The sequence below is a fragment of the Procambarus clarkii genome, chromosome 21, assembly GCF_040958095.1.
Source record: "Procambarus clarkii isolate CNS0578487 chromosome 21, FALCON_Pclarkii_2.0, whole genome shotgun sequence".
In the NCBI taxonomy this organism is placed as follows: domain Eukaryota; kingdom Metazoa; phylum Arthropoda; class Malacostraca; order Decapoda; family Cambaridae; genus Procambarus; species Procambarus clarkii.
The window spans coordinates 33,058,737-33,074,529 of NC_091170.1; the positions used below are offsets into that span (position 1 = coordinate 33,058,737).

The following is a 15,793-nucleotide window of genomic DNA, read 5'->3' on the forward strand; positions in this document are numbered from 1 at the left end:
CCATATCGTTCACTCCAGTATGTTGTTATTTTACTGTGTAGATAAACCTGGCCCTACAGTATCTTCCACGTGTATACATAATTTAGTACCTTTCTTGTGAGTACATTTTGAGAGCTGTGAGACGATCCCAATAGTTTAGGTAGCTGCATCGTGTCTATGTATGCCGTATATGTTCTCTGTATTGCCTGTATTCCAGCAACCTCTAATGCCCTGAACGGGTAGGTGAGTATCGTACAGTATCCAAGGTACTACTCCCATGCTATGAGTAATGTACTCCACCGATGGGCTGACGTCTCCGAGAGGTGGTGCTGCACACTGCCGGGCCTGTGAGAGGTGGTGCTGCACACTGCCGGGTCTGTGAGGGGTGGTGCTGTACACTGCCGGGTCTGTGAGGGGTGGTGCTGCACACTGCCGGGCCTGTGAGGGGTGGTGCTGCACACTGCCGGGTCTGTGAGGGTGGTGCTGCACACTGCCGGGTCTGTGAGGGGTGGTGCTGCACACTGCCGGGTCTGTGAGGGGTGGTGCTGCACACTGCCGGGTCTGTGAGGGGTGGTGTTGCACACTGCCGGGTCTGTGAGGGGTGGTGCTGCACACTGCCGGGCCTGTGAGGGATATTGCTTCCCTCTTATCTCTGATAATCCCGCCCGGGCATCCTGGTGTCCCTGGCCTCTAGTGAGCTCCGATTACACCAACTGTCCCCGTGGGAGTGTTGCCTCCTCTCTTGATCACCCTCCATCACCCTTACCTGCATCAACAACAAGTGACGATCGGGTATCTCCTCCTCCCTCCTCCCTCCCAGTTTCCAGCCTCTCGCATCTCTTATAAAAGTAATTTAAACAGGTGTTCCTTATAGCTTGTATCATGTCGTCTATGATGAGAACAAGTGAGGATCGGATACCATCGGCTGCCTCACTCGTGGCTCATAAAAAATATATGATTAATTCGCAAACTTTTGCGAATTAATGTGATGTGAATGAGAATGTGAAAGTGATGTGCGATGTGGTCCCGTGATGTGAGGTGGGACAGGATGGGGAGGGGGGGGGGAGGGGGCGCGAAGCTCGGGTTTCGTGTTGTTGTTGTTGTTTTAGATTTAGCTACTCAGAACGAAATGTCCATGTAGCACAGGCTATGGTGAACCCGTAATTGAGTTCGTTTATTCGTGATAACCTTGTTACTCTGATATTGGGGTCAAAGTTTTAAATGGAGGTGGGGTTTCCTCCTTTTTCCCTGTTTCCTTTTCGCTCCTGTTTTAGTCGTGTTTTAATAACATTATCTTGGTGGCGGATGTAGGTGCAGAATGTTCACTAGTGAGTCCCATTATTTAACGGCTTTTCTAATCATTGTAGTCGCTGTGGAATGTGCATCTAAGGCAGATGCTGTCGTTGGATTAATATTGAGTTTGATGCGCAGGGCTTCAGTAGCGTCACATTCCAGTAAGTAGTGCAATAGTGGCGCCTCTGCTTCTGTTCCACAGATATGACACTCTTTAACTATTGGGTTTATTACCTCCCAGCAGCACTTGTAACCAAGTCTGAGTCTGTGTATGGCTACTGCAATGTCTCTGGATATCTTTTTGCCAGGCTTCAAAGAGTAGTACCCAGTGGCTTGTTCGTACCATATCACAGTGGATCTTCCTTCCGCTACTTTGGCTCTGTGGTGACTGTGAATATTTTCTTCTCGATTTGCTCCTTAATCCGTGAAAAAAAAACTTGGAGGTATTTGAACCTGTACAACAGGTAGAGCAGTGACAGTTTTTGCTAGCGAGTCTGCCTTTTCATTACCATCTATGCCAATGTGACTTGGTATCCAATTTAGGGTGATTGACAGCCCTAGATTATGGGCCTCTTTTCTTATATGTTGGATTTCTGTGAGGAGTTGTATATTATCTCTGTGTTGACTGGATAACAATGCCTGGAGCGAAGTCATAGAACAACAAATGAAAACCATCTCAAGACCTACAACGACTCACATCTTCACAGACGGATCAGTTGACCAAGAAAGAGGTTCTGCTGGGGCAGCAGTTTACACTAACAGCCATGAAGCTTACTGGAGCATGAATAGTGGGTGCTCAACATTGCAGACAGAATTATATGCCCTGAAGGAGGCCATAAACTATACAATTGAGAATAATTTACATGATGTCATCATTCATACAGACTCTAAATCGGGTTTCCTAAACTGCGCCTATGATATACGCCGATGGGCGTTGTGAGGCCCCACGCCCGCTATGCCCGTCCACACCCACTACGCCAGCCCACGCCCGCTACGCCCGCCCACGCCCGCTTCGCCAGCCCACGCCCGCTACGCCAGCCCACGCCCGCTACGCCAGCCCACGCCCGCTACGCCAGCCCACGCCCGCTACGCCAGCCCACGCCCGCTACGCCAGCCCACGCCCGCTACGCCCGCCCACACCCACTACGCCAGCCCACGCCCGCTACGCCCGCCCACACCCCCTACGCCAGCCCACGCCCGCTACGCCCGCCCACACCCCCTACGCCAGCCCACACCCGCTACGCCCGCCCACACCCCCTACGCCAGCCCACGCCCGCTACGCCCGCCCACGCCAGGTTAGACAGTCTCGGAGCGGCCTTGTACACACCCTGTACTTCCGTTGCCACGGAACTTATGTCAATAACTCCCACCGCAAGTATAAGGGCGGTGGTGGGGTTTCTGTCTGTCTTTCTGTCCATTTTGTCCTCTGTTCTTTGTTTCTGTGTATGCCAGTCTGTTTACCTCAAGGTGGACGGGTGAGCAGGTCAGTAGTTGAACACACGCGAGGGCCGGGGCGAGTGGTTGGAATGTGCTGCCAGTCTTATTAACAGCTGCCACACTGGTTGATATTTGTAGTGAGCGGTTGACTGACTGACTGACTGACTGACTGACTGACTGACTGACTGACTGACTGACTGACTGACTGACTGACTGACTGACTGACTGACTGGTGTAGGATGGATCTTCCTACCTGTGCCACACTGTCCCACCTAGACTACTGTGTCTCACCTAGACTACTGTGTCCCACCTAGACTACTGTGTCTCACCTAGACTACTGTGTCTCACCTAGACTACTGTGTCTCACCTAGACTACTGTGTCCTACCTAGACTACTGTGTCTCACCTAGACTACTGTGTCTCACCAACACTACTGTGTCTCACCTAGACTACTGTGTCTCACCTAGACTACTGTGTCCCACCTAGACTACTGTGTCTCACCTAGACTACTGTGTCCCACCTAGACTACTGTGTCTCACCTAGACTACTGTGTCTCACCAACACTACTGTGTCTCACCTAGACTACTGTGTCTCACCTAGACTACTGTGTCCCACCTAGACTACTGTGTCTCACCTAGACTACTGTGTCCCACCTAGACTACTGTGTCTCACCTAGACTACTGTGTCTCACCTAGACTACTGTGTCTCACCTAGACTACTGTGTCTCACCTAGACTACTGTGTCTCACCTAGACTACTGTGTCTCACCTAGACTACTGTGTCCCACCTAGACTACTGTGTCTCACCAACACTACTGTGTCTCACCTAGACTACTGTGTCTCACCTAGACTACTGTGTCTCACCTAGACTACTGTGTCTCACCTAGACTACTGTGTCTCACCTAGACTACTGTGTCTCACCTAGACTACTGTGTCTCACCAACACTACTGTGTCTCACCTAGACTACTGTGTCTCACCTAGACTACTGTGTCTCACCTAGACTACTGTGTCTCACCTAGACTACTGTGTCTCACCTAGACTACTGTGTCTCACCTAGACTACTGTGTCTCACCTAGACTACTGTGTCTCGCCAACACTACTGTGTCTCACCTAGACTACTGTGTCTCACCTAGACTACTGTGTCTCACCTAGACTACTGTGTCTCACCTAGATTACTGTGTCTCACCTAGACTACTGTGTCTCACCTAGACTACTGTGTCTCACCTAGACTACTGTGTCTCACCTAGACTACTGTGTCTCACCTAGACTACTGTGCCACAACAGGACGAACAGAGGTCCTGTCAGCTGTCAATTAGCGGCCCTTAAAGTAAAATAAAGGTCCGGTAAGCTGTCAGCGGAGACAATTAACGAGTGACGCGCTAACGAGCAGCTCGTCGTTAGTGTAATGGTGGCTGTCTGTTGCAGGGCTCGGGTCGGGCCCCCGGGGGGGGGGGGGGTTGCAGGGCTCGGGTCGAACCCCCGGGGGTGTTGCAGGGCTCGGGTCGGGCCCCTGGGGGTGTTGCAGGGTTCGGGTCGGGCCCCCGGGGGTGTTGCAGGGCTCGGGTCGGGCCCCCGGGGTGTTGCAGGTCTCGGGTCGGGCCCCCGGGGGTGTTGCAGGGCTCGGGTCGGGCCCCCGGGGTTTTGCAGGGCTCGGGTCGGGCCCCCGGGGGGGGGGGGGGTTGCAGGGCTCGGGTCGGGCCCCCGGGGTGTTGAAGGGCTCGGGTCGGGCCCCCGGAGGTGTTGAAGGGCTCGGGTCGGGCCACCGAGGTGTTGCAGGGCTCGGGTCGGGCCCCCGGGGGTGTTGAAGGGCTCGGGTCGGGCCCTCGGGGTGTTCGATATTTCAAAAATAGATATGGTAGAGTAATAACGGTAAAGTTGATTCATTAGACAACCAGCAGATATGATGCCAGGGTCCATGACCTAGAGCTCGATCCTGCAGGCACAAATAGGTCACACACACACAGTGTGTACTCACCTAGTTGTGTCTGCAGGATCGAGCATTGACTCTTGGATCCCGCCTTTCGAGCATCGGTTGTTTACAGCAATGACTCCTGTCTCATTTCCCTATCATACCTGGTTTTAAAATTATGAATAGTATTTGCTTCCACAACCTGCTCCTGAAGTGCATTCCATTTTTCCACTACTCTCACGCTAGAAGAAAACTTCCTAACATCTCTGTGACTCATCTGAGTTTCCAGCTTCCACCCATGTCCCCTCGTTCTGTTACTATTCCGTGTGAACATTTCGTCTATGTCCACTCTGTCAATCCCCCTGAGTATTTTATACGTTCCTATCATGTCCCCCCTCTCCCTTCTTCTTTCTAGTGTCGTAAGGGACAGTTCCCTCAGGCGCTCCTCATACCCCATCCCTCTTAGCTCTGGGACGAGTCTCATTGCAAACCTATGAACCTTTTCCAGTTTCCTTATATGCTTCTTCAGGTGGGGATTCCATGATGAGGCGGCATACTCTAAGATGGCCTCACGTAGGCAGTGTAAAGTGCCCTAAATATTTTCTTACTTAGGTTTCTGAATGATGTTCTAACTTTTGCCAGTGTAGAGTACGCTGCTGTCGTTATCCTATTTATAGGTGCTTCATAGGTGCTTCAGGAGATAGGTGTTACGCCCACGCCCATGTGTGTGTGTGTGTGTGTGTGTGTGTGTGTGTGTGTGTGTGTGTGTGTGTGTGTGTGTGTGTGTGTGTGTGTGTGTGTGTGTGTAAAAAAATAGTAACATTTGATTGATTGACAGTTGAGAGGCGGGACCAAAGAGCCAAAGCTCAACCCCCGCAAGCCACAACCAGGCAAGTTACAGGTACGTATCCAACACATTTTCACGGAGCCAGCCCCTATCCCAAGCTGACCCGTCCCATCCCGGGCAGCGGCGACCCGTCCCATCCCGGGCAGCGGCGACCCGCCCCATCCCGGGCAGCGGCGACCCGTCCCATCCCGGTCAGCGGCGACCCGTCCCATCCCGGGCAGCGGCGACCCGTCCCATCCCGGTCAGCGGCGACCCGTCCCATCCCGGGCAGCGGCGACCTGTCCCATCCCGGTCAGCGGCGACCCGTCCCATCCCGGTCAGCGGCGACCCGTCCCATCCCGGGCAGCGGCGACCCGTCCCATCCCGGGCAGCGGCGACCCGTCCCATCCCGGGCAGCGGCGACCCGTCCCATCCCGGGCAGCGGCGACCCGTCCCATCCCGGGCAGCGGCGACCCGTCCCATCCCGGGCAGCGGCGACCCGTCCCATCCCGGGCAGCGGCGACCCGTCCCATCCCGGTCAGCGGCGACCTGTCACCCTGGTCACGAGAGCGGCGGAGTGTGCGTGAGGGAGCGCCGAGGCGAGCGGGGCGCCCCTCACAATAAGGGCCCAGCATGCGTCTGGACGCACACATCCCTCACTGTGACCGCCCACCCATGATTCATACGCCCCGCGTATGAGTACCCCGGGGATAATAGACTCATTACCGCCCCCCTGTACCTCACCCACCCACCCGCAGACATGTGCGCCACCACTCACTCACTCACTCACACACACACACACACACACACACACACACACACACACACACACACACACACACACACACACACACACACACACACACACTCACGCTCTCTCTCTCTCTCTCACTGCTACTGCTCCTCTCGCTAACGACACTACTCAAGCTACAGTCACCTTGCTTAGTACGAAGTTACAGCCCCGCTCCTGTGCCAGGTAAGTCCACTAGGGGCTTACCATAGTCCGTGCTACAGTCCGTGCAGTAGCTGAATCTATAACAACAACATTTGCTTAGTACAGTCACTGTAATTCCTACAGTCACTGTGCCTTAGCTGGACCTTGTCACCTGAAGGAGGCACAGTCACTGCCTGCTACAGTGAAGGAGTCTCCACCTCACACCTTAGATAGTGGCCAGCGTTGACACAAAATATCTTCCAAATTTGGTATTTATCATAAAGAATGAATGAATTCCGAGAGTTAGCAGCGACAGCCAGAATTCAACAAGCATGTACGCCTCCCCCTCTCCCTCCCCCTACGCAACCTGTACATCTCTCCTCAATCATGGCGGCTTGACTTACATTTAATAAACCGTTTAAGAGCTCCGAAACTTCACAACCCAAGGTTATTAGTGTTATAAACAAGCTGGTAGTATAAATGGTTGTTGAGTCCCGGCGCGGTAATGGGCGCTGAGTCGTATGGTTTAATATTCGTGGTGTTACAAGGCCATAAGTCTTGCCATGAGGCAGGCAGGACAAAGGTTGACGTGGTTCACCTCGTGTAACTGCCTCGTTAGCTCGCACTCGTAAATCCACTGCGTGAAGTGAGAGCACTCGCCTTAGTGTGCTTGCAGGGTCGAGTAATAGCTCCCTGGCTCCGCCTCTCCAGCTTATTTTCAATTAGTGCAATTACTCGTATTTCTGTCGCCTAGACAATCGCTTGTTGTAGACTATTGTACTTGCTAGCTTCCTCCTGTGTCCTCTGGTCCTGCCTCATCTGTATCTCTAGCTTCCTCCTGTGTCCTCTGGTCCTGCCTCATCTGTATCTCTAGCTTCCTCTTGTGTCCTCTGGTCCTGCCTCATCTGTGTCCACGCTCCAAGTATCAACGCTCTAGGGACAAAGATGCTGTGAACTAGTTGGTAAACTAAGCTCAGTAATTCTAATATTCTAATACCTTTCAAAGGTATTCTAATACCTTTCAAAGGTATTCTAAAACCTTTCAAATGATACAGACTGCTGTACAGCTGTTTAGTCCAGCCACAACTGTAATGATTTGTACAAGCTCTTATGAATATAAAATGTCCAATTCTGACAACATCTGCAGGTAGACAACACCACCACAACACCCGCACCAACACCCGCACCAACACACTTTAGCAACACCCGCACCAACACCCGCACCAACACACTTTAGCAACACCCGCACCAACACCCGCACCAACACACTTTAGCAACACCCGCACCAACACCCGCACCAACACACTTTAGCAACAAACAACAAAGGACCAAAATTGAATCTGGCAGGTGTCGTCCCTTGAAAGAAAAAAAGAAAACGGGGAAAAAAAACAAAAATGACAGAACAAAAAACGGAAGTGATCGAGAGAGCGTAATCGGTGGCGGGAACCTCGATATAAAGACCGCCTGTCATCACCTTCCTGGTCGGTGACTTACGGGGTGACCGCGGTAATTACCTGATTTATGGGACCTCTTGCCTCCTGTTCATTAGCATCTCCTCTTGTCCTGATTGGCTACATTACGTGGGGGGAGAGGGGTGGGGGCGCCCTGATGGGAAGGTGGCCCACGACACCTGTAATTATGCTCAGGTGATGGGCGGCCCCACACGCTCTCCAGTCATGCTGTGGCTGACAGTGGTGGTGTGGCTGTGGCTGACAGTGGTGGTGTGGCTGTGGCTGACAGTGGTGGTGTTGCTGTGGCTGACAGTGGTGGTGTTGCTGTGGCTGACAGTGGTGGTGTTGCTGTGGCTGACAGTGGTGGTGTTGCTGTGGCTGACAGTGGTGTTGTGGCTGTGGCTGACAGTGGTGGTGTTGCTGTGGCTGACAGTGGTGTTGTGGCTGTGGCTGACAGTGGTGGTGTTGCTGTGGCTGACAGTGGTGGTGTTGCTGTGGCTGACAGTGGTGGTGTTGCTGTGGCTGACAGTGGTGGTGTTGCTGTGGCTGACAGTGGTGTTGTGGCTGTGGCTGACAGTGGTGGTGTTGCTGTGGCTGACAGTGGTGGTGTTGCTGTGGCTGACAGTGGTGGTGTTGCTGTGGCTGACAGTGGTGGTGTTACTGTGGCTGACAGTGGTGGTGTGGCTGTGGCTGACAGTGGTGGTGTTGCTGTGGCTGACAGTGGTGGTGTTGCTGTGGCTGACAGTGGTGTTGTGGCTGTGGCTGACAGTGGTGGTGTTGCTGTGGCTGACAGTGGTGGTGTTGCTGTGGCTGACAGTGGTGGTGTTGCTGTGGCTGACAGTGTTGGTGGTGAGGTCACGTGCTGCCCAACACCCCCCCTCCCCCCGGCTGCTGTTGGTACTTCAGGTATATGTTCACTAACATCACAACGTGTCAATTATTATTGCTTAATATAGGGTGCCATACACCACAAGTTCCACCACAAACGTCGAGGCAGCCACAAACTTTGAGGCAGCCACAAACTTCGAGGCAGCCACAAACTTTGAGGCAGCCACAAACGTTGAGGCAGCCACAAACTTTGAGGCAGCCACAAACTTTGAGGCAGCCACAAACGTTGAGGCAGCCACAAACGTTGAGGCAGCCACAAACTTTGAGGCAGCCACAAACTTTGAGGCAGCCACAAACGTTGAGGCAGCCACAAACTTTGAGGCAGCCACAAACTTTGAGGCAGCCACAAACTTTGAGGCAGCCACAAACGTTGAGGCAGCCACAAACGTTGAGGCAGCCACAAACGTTGAGGCAGCCACAAACTTTGAGGCAGCCACAAACTTTGAGGCAGCCACAAACTTCGAGGCAGCCACAAACTTTGAGGCAGCCACAAACGTCGAGGCAGCCACAAACGTTGAGGCAGCCACAAACGTTGAGGCAGCCACAAACGTTGAGGCAGCCACAAACGTCGAGGCAGCCACAAACGTCGAGGCAGCCACAAACGTCGAGGCAGCCACAAACGTCGAGGCAGCCACAAACGTTGAGGCAGCCACAAACGTTGAGGCAGCCACAAACGTTGAGGCAGCCACAAACGTTGAGGCAGCCACAAACTTCGAGGCAGCCACAAACGTTGAGGCAGCCACAAACGTTGTGACAGCCACAAACTTTGAGGCAGCCACAAACGTCGAGGCAGCCACAAACGTTGAGGCAGCCACAAACTTCGAGGCAGCCACAAACTTCGAGGCAGCCGCAAACGTCGAGGCAGCCACAAACGTTGAGGCAGCCACAAACTTCGAGGCAGCCACAAACGTCGAGGCAGCCACAAACGTTGTGACAGCCACAAACATCAAGGCAGCCACAAACGTCAAGGCAGCCACAAACATCGAGGCAGGCACAAATGTCAAGACAGCCACACGATAAACACTGACGTCTTCAAGACCTTGTAAGTCATCTTGCTGACCAACACCTCGCAGGAGGGTGGAAATACAAGGCAAGCAGAGCAGCAACTGAAAACGTTTCTTAGGCATGAGAGATAAAACGTTTGTGAAGCACGCAAGATAAAACGTTGACCGTTAAACCCCCCGTGGATTACACCAGCTGGCGTGAAGGCCACATGTGTCTCTCACTTCTTGAAAGCCGGTTGGCTGAGACAACAATAATATTAATCCATATTACAATCGCTAGGAACTTTGATCTCATCAACATAGCCTTCAACAAACGTTTTATCAAGCCACACACGTTTGTAGCCCAGCGAACGTTTGTTCAGGGACAGAAAGTGGAGTACCCACAACCCTCAGCTTAGAGCTAAACGTTGTTGTTGTTGTTGTTTAAGATTCGCTACTTGGAACAAAAAGTTCCAAGCAGCACGGGCTATGGTGAGCCCGTAGGACATAGGACTAAACGATGTGACGATTACAGACGTCAGCTGAATAATAAACATTGTGTTCCGAGACGACCCACTAAGCTCGGCGGACCTTAAGATGAGTTAAGTGTACCATGGGGGGAGGTAGGGAGTGAGGGAGGCAGCAGAGCACTGCCATCGTGGCGACGGAGAGGGAGGGAGCCAGGGAGGGAGAGATCCTAGGAAGGAGGGAGGGAGTGAGGAAGGGAGAGAGACAAGGAAGAAAGGAGAAAAGACAAGAGAAGCAGGCGGGTGGTCGGCGGCCTTGGCAGCAGGTGGCGGGAATCGAACAAGGCCAACATCAAACATTTACCCCCCTCAACATTACCTTAAAAAGATCAATACTGATGCCCAAGATCAATGCTAAACCCTACCTTCCCCTTCCCCCCCCCCCCCCTCCTTCCCTCCAATCACTACACCAGTCTCTGAAGACGTGAAATCACCACCCAGTCATCTTCCAATCACCCCACCATCTACATATTTCCACACACACATAACATCAACACATAATATTGGATGTACGTGAACTAGCTGACGTTTTGGCGACTGGGGAGACCATGCTTTAATGGGGTCGTCTGAAGTTCAAGTTAGTATAGACCTTTATGTATGTTGAACGTTATTTTTTAGTTAATGAGGAGGGTAGTTTAGGTGATTTGTTGTTCTTGAATGATCAAGGTTGTTAGCGTGCTGTGTTGCTGATTGATGGTTGATGTTGGAGAGTAATACAGGCTGCCTGATTTGACTGACTGACTGACTGACTGACTGACTGGCTGGCTGGCTGGCTGGCTGGCTGGCTGACTGACTGACTGACTGACTGGCAGGACGGCGTGTTGATTAGTTGGGTGTAAGAATTTGTTTAGAAGCAGCGATGAATGACACGCGCCTTATAGAGCGTCGAGCTTATTCTTTCCGGCCAAGATGATATTGCTAAGATATGTTATTTTTAGGTAAGATCCGATGTCTTAGAGTAAGATGCGATATCTTTGGGTAGGATACGAAGAATCCCGATAACATAGATCATTCAACAAAAGAAGGCTTGTCTAGGATAACACCAGTAGATTATCTACCAGTAGTTACTGACGCATTATCTACGTATAAAAAAAGCTCAGGATTTTGTAGATCGAGATAAGACGATACAAAGCGTAGATAAGTGGCAAAGTGAGTGCCTTCCCTGCACGCTGAAAGTGGTTCAAGAAATCATTACGCCAATGGCTTGATCTCTAACGAAGTCTGATCAGCTAGACTTTGTTGGTCGTGAATCATAATTTCCCTCAGATGCCACAGCCCATGTAAGCACAGCCTAGTTGATCAAGCTACAGCCAGTGCAATAAGACCGGGCCCTCAGAACCACCTCAAGATAACCTCAAGGAAATCTCAAGGTGATCTGAGAAGAAGAAGAACTGCCTTGTTTAATTTCACTACAACCAATGTCGTTCTCGCACGGTCCACGACACCAGGGGGCGTGGGAGTGCACTGCTCCACGGCCAGAGATAGAGACCTTGAGGACCAACTCTGTGAGTGTGTGTCTATCATCAGCCAGTCCCTCGCCCCCCTCTCTCTCTCTCTCTCTCTCTCTCTCTCTCTCTCTCTCTCTCTCTCTCTCTCTCTCTCTACACACTAATTTGCTTTTGAGCTCAAGGCCTATCAACAGGACGAGAGTAATTAGGGCCACCACAATAGCGTACTAACACTGGCAAAGTGTACTATTAGTCCTGAACGTAGTACTGAACTAATGTAAAAATCACAGTGTATCCACACCGAGATATGGGTGACGCCTCTGTGTGTGTGTGTGTATATATATATATATATATATATATATATATATATATATATATATATATATATATATATATATATATATCTATATATATATATATATATATATATATATATATATATATATATATATATATATATATCCCTATGCGCACATTACACTCTCGAAGTGTTGGCAGACGGTGGCAGGGTGTCACCACCACACACTACACACACACTATTTCCTCCTCAAACTCACCCTTTTTCCTTCCGGCTCGACCGGAAATTCGTGTAGAAACCGAAAACCGTCCAGTTTGTCTCTTAAACACATACAATCAATGGCTATTTTGCAAAATGCTCCTATCACTCCAATCTGACGGAGAGCATTACATCGTTAACTGAACTCCGGGTTTCGGGGATTTTTTATGGTACTCCATAAGTTTCTTCTGATTTTTGAGAGAGGGAAATGTCGGTCCAGTGTGTGACTACACCCCGGGGGCCACAGTGTAGCCATACACACCCCGGGGGCCACAGTGTAGCCATACACACCCCGGGGGCCACAGTGTAGCCATACACACTCCGGGGGCCACAGTGTAGCCATACACACCCCGGGGGCCACAGTGTAGCCATACACACTCCGGGGGCCACAGTGTAGCCATACACACCCCGGGGGCCACAGTGTAGCCATACACACCCCGGGGGCCACAGTGTAGCCATACACACCCCGGGGGCCACAGTGTAGCCATACACACTCCGGGGGGCCACAGTGTAGCCATACACACCCCGGGGGCCACAGTGTAGCCATACACACCCCGGGGGCCACAGTGTAGCCATACACACCCTCCCTCGTGGATGAACTCCCACGAGGGGGAGATTGGATAGATTGGATACAGACAATATTACCTAGGATTAGATGAGAGGGGGGCCGGCGGGCTCTAGGATATTAACCAAGTACCCGCAACACCTGGGGTAGTAGCGTTGGGGGGGGGGCTCCCCCCTGCCCCACCAGCCCCTTCCCCTCCCCCCTCCACCTCCCACCTGGTCCACGTGGGCCGCCCCGGGCCACACTGGCCACACCTTCACCGCCAAATCATCAGTTACACCCAACAGTGTTTTGTGTACATGGACGTGTTCAATATTGTGGATTTTTTTTTTATTATTTTCTACCACAGACTTGGCCACACATTTACAACGCTAACCAGCATATATACATTTTCTTCTGTCCTCCATGGACAGGGTTAGAGATGTGTTAAACATATAGTTCAAGGGTTTATTGAACAATCAACCACAGAAGGTGATTCGGTGCTTTTAAAATGCTAAGCTAACCTACATACGTAAATACATAGATATATACACAGATTTACGTATGCCCTACATAAAGTGTTCGATGTGTCTTTTACATAGTGTCATTAATGTACATTTACAAAGGTGAAATGTAATTCTGATCAGCTTCCATATATACTTTATACACATACATATACATACACACACACATATATGTACACATACATATATACATACATGTATACATACATATATACACACACACATGCATTCACATACATTTGTCTCTTTTTACTCTGACAGAGTGAAATAGCTGATAGAGAAAGTAGTGTGCAATTAAGCACTTAATCACTGAAGGTGATGAAGGTGCTTTTACAAACTCAGGTTATATAGTTACATCACATACATACATTATATAATTGATACATTACATGGTTAATCTTGGGTACAAGTCCAATATATCATCAAGTGTTCCAGTTACCTTGAGGTTACCTTGAGGTGCTTCCGGGGCTTAGTGTCCCCGCGGCCCGGTCGTCGACCAGGCCTCCTGGTTGCTGGACTGATCAACCAGGCAGTACTCACATAGTAATTACACAGTTCAGCATACCTCAGCCCAGGAGGGCGAAGTCAGTCAATATGGGACATTCTACAATATAATGTTCAAGAGAGTGCATGTTTTCTCTTTCACAAAGTTGACACATTGTGTACTCGACATTTGGGTTTTGAGAAAGCTTCCAGATACGGCTATATCCCAGGCGTATTCTGGCCACTATAACATCACATTGCCGTCACAGCCTGGTTGATCAGGTATCCTTTGGAGGTGCTTATTCAGTTCTCTCTTGAACACTGTGAGGGGTTTGCCAGTTATGCCCCTTATGTGTAGCGGAAGCGTGTTGAACAGTCTCGGACCTCTGATGTTGATAGAGTTCTCTCTCAGAGTACCTGTTGCACCTCTGTTTTTCAACGGGTGTGTTCTGCACATCCTGCCACGTCTTCTGGTCTCATGTGATGTTATTTCTGTGTGCAGGTTTGGGACCAGCCCCTCCAATATTTTCCACGTGTAAATTATTATGTATCTCTCCCGCCTGCGCTCAAGGGCGTACAGATTTAGGCTCTTTAGTCGGTCCCAGTAGTTTAAGGGGCACGGTTCTCCCCCCCCCCCCAATAGGGGGGGGAGAACATGAGATAAAACAGCTCTCCCCCCCCACCCCACGTGCACTTTCTTGCCTCCCAAATACCATAAACAAACACACATTCACACTTGTTCATTCAGCATTTTATCTCTGCAAGATGAATAATGAGACTAATATATCAGAGAACTGAGACCAGCAGACAAGAGCAAGAGGCTGGAGGAGGAAGAGGAAGAGAAAGAGGAGGAGGAAGAGGGGGGAAGAAGAGGAAGAGGGGTGAGAGAGGGGTTAGGGGAGGGGTAAGGGAAGGGGGCTGGGTCGGGGTGATGGGTCGGGTACTCACGCGCCTTGGAGCGGGGTTCTCTGGGGCCGTCGACGGTGACCTTGATGGCCTTACAGTAGGTGGTGACCTGCGGGGGCGAGGTGCTGATGGTGATGGTGAGGTTGAAGCTCTTCCCTGTCGGAGGACACACACAGGGTTAGTACCGCCGCCTCCACCTCCCTCACTCCCAATCTCTGTCTCTCATCTCTCATTGATGAGAATTTCCAAACTATTGTTCAAAGGCTAATATTAAAACTTGGTGTTTTCTCTATATATGTCTTGAAGAGGTAGTCTTGTGTGTGTGTGAGTGTGTGTGTGTGTGTGTGTGTGTGAGTGTGTGTGTGTGTGTGTGTGTGTGTGTACTCACCTATTTGTGTGTGTGTAGTGTGTACTCACCTGTGTGTGTGTGTGTGTGTGTGTGAGTGTGTGTGTGTGTGTGTGTGTGTGTGTGTGTGTGTGTGTGTGTGTGTGTGTGTGAGTGTACGTACTCACCTAATTGTACTCACCTAATTGTGCTTGCAGAGGTTGAGTTCTGGCTCTTTGGTCCCGCCTCTCAACCGTTACTCAACACGTGTACAGGTTGTGTGTGTGTGTGTGTGTGTGTGTGTGTGTTGTGTGTGTGTGTGTCACTTGAGAGACAAGGACACATTTCCCTCGTGTCAACGCTACCATTAACATTAACCATTCCCATTCCCGGAATCACTTACAAGGAGGAAATTTCACCAACAAATCTTAAATAACTTCAAACTCTCATCACAGCAGCATACTTCCCAGCTAATTAAAGACTACGGAGTTGAACGACGTAATCTGCGTCACTGTCTTGGTAATGCTTCTTATTAATAGTTGTCAAGGGTTCACACACACACACACACACACACACACACACACACACACACACACACACACACACACACACACACACGAGAACAAAGATAATTACAAAACACAGGGAAGGGGAAAATATGGAAATAAATAAGTTTTGCATATAATTAGCCAAGTGCAGACCTTTACTGGAAGGGTTCAAAGGAACCCCTCACCCTGCCCTGGGAACCCCCTCACCCTGCCCTGGGAACCCTCACTCTGCCC

The 15,793-nt window shown here is 50.8% G+C and overlaps 1 protein-coding gene across 3 annotated transcripts in view; it reads right to left on the reverse strand.

The window, feature by feature from the left end:
* Nucleotides 1–15,793, reverse strand: part of LOC123760632 (runt-related transcription factor 1) — a 186,035-nt gene that overhangs the window by 50,312 nt on the left and 119,930 nt on the right. For 2 of the 3 annotated variants that reach the window (XM_069328285.1, XM_069328284.1), the window contains exon 2: nt 14,729–14,842. The exons of the other annotated variant lie outside the window; for it this stretch is intronic. In XM_069328285.1, coding sequence (XP_069184386.1) covers nt 14,729–14,842 — 114 coding nt within the window. The remainder of the gene's footprint in view (nt 1–14,728; nt 14,843–15,793) is intronic. 3 annotated transcript variants of the gene reach the window in all.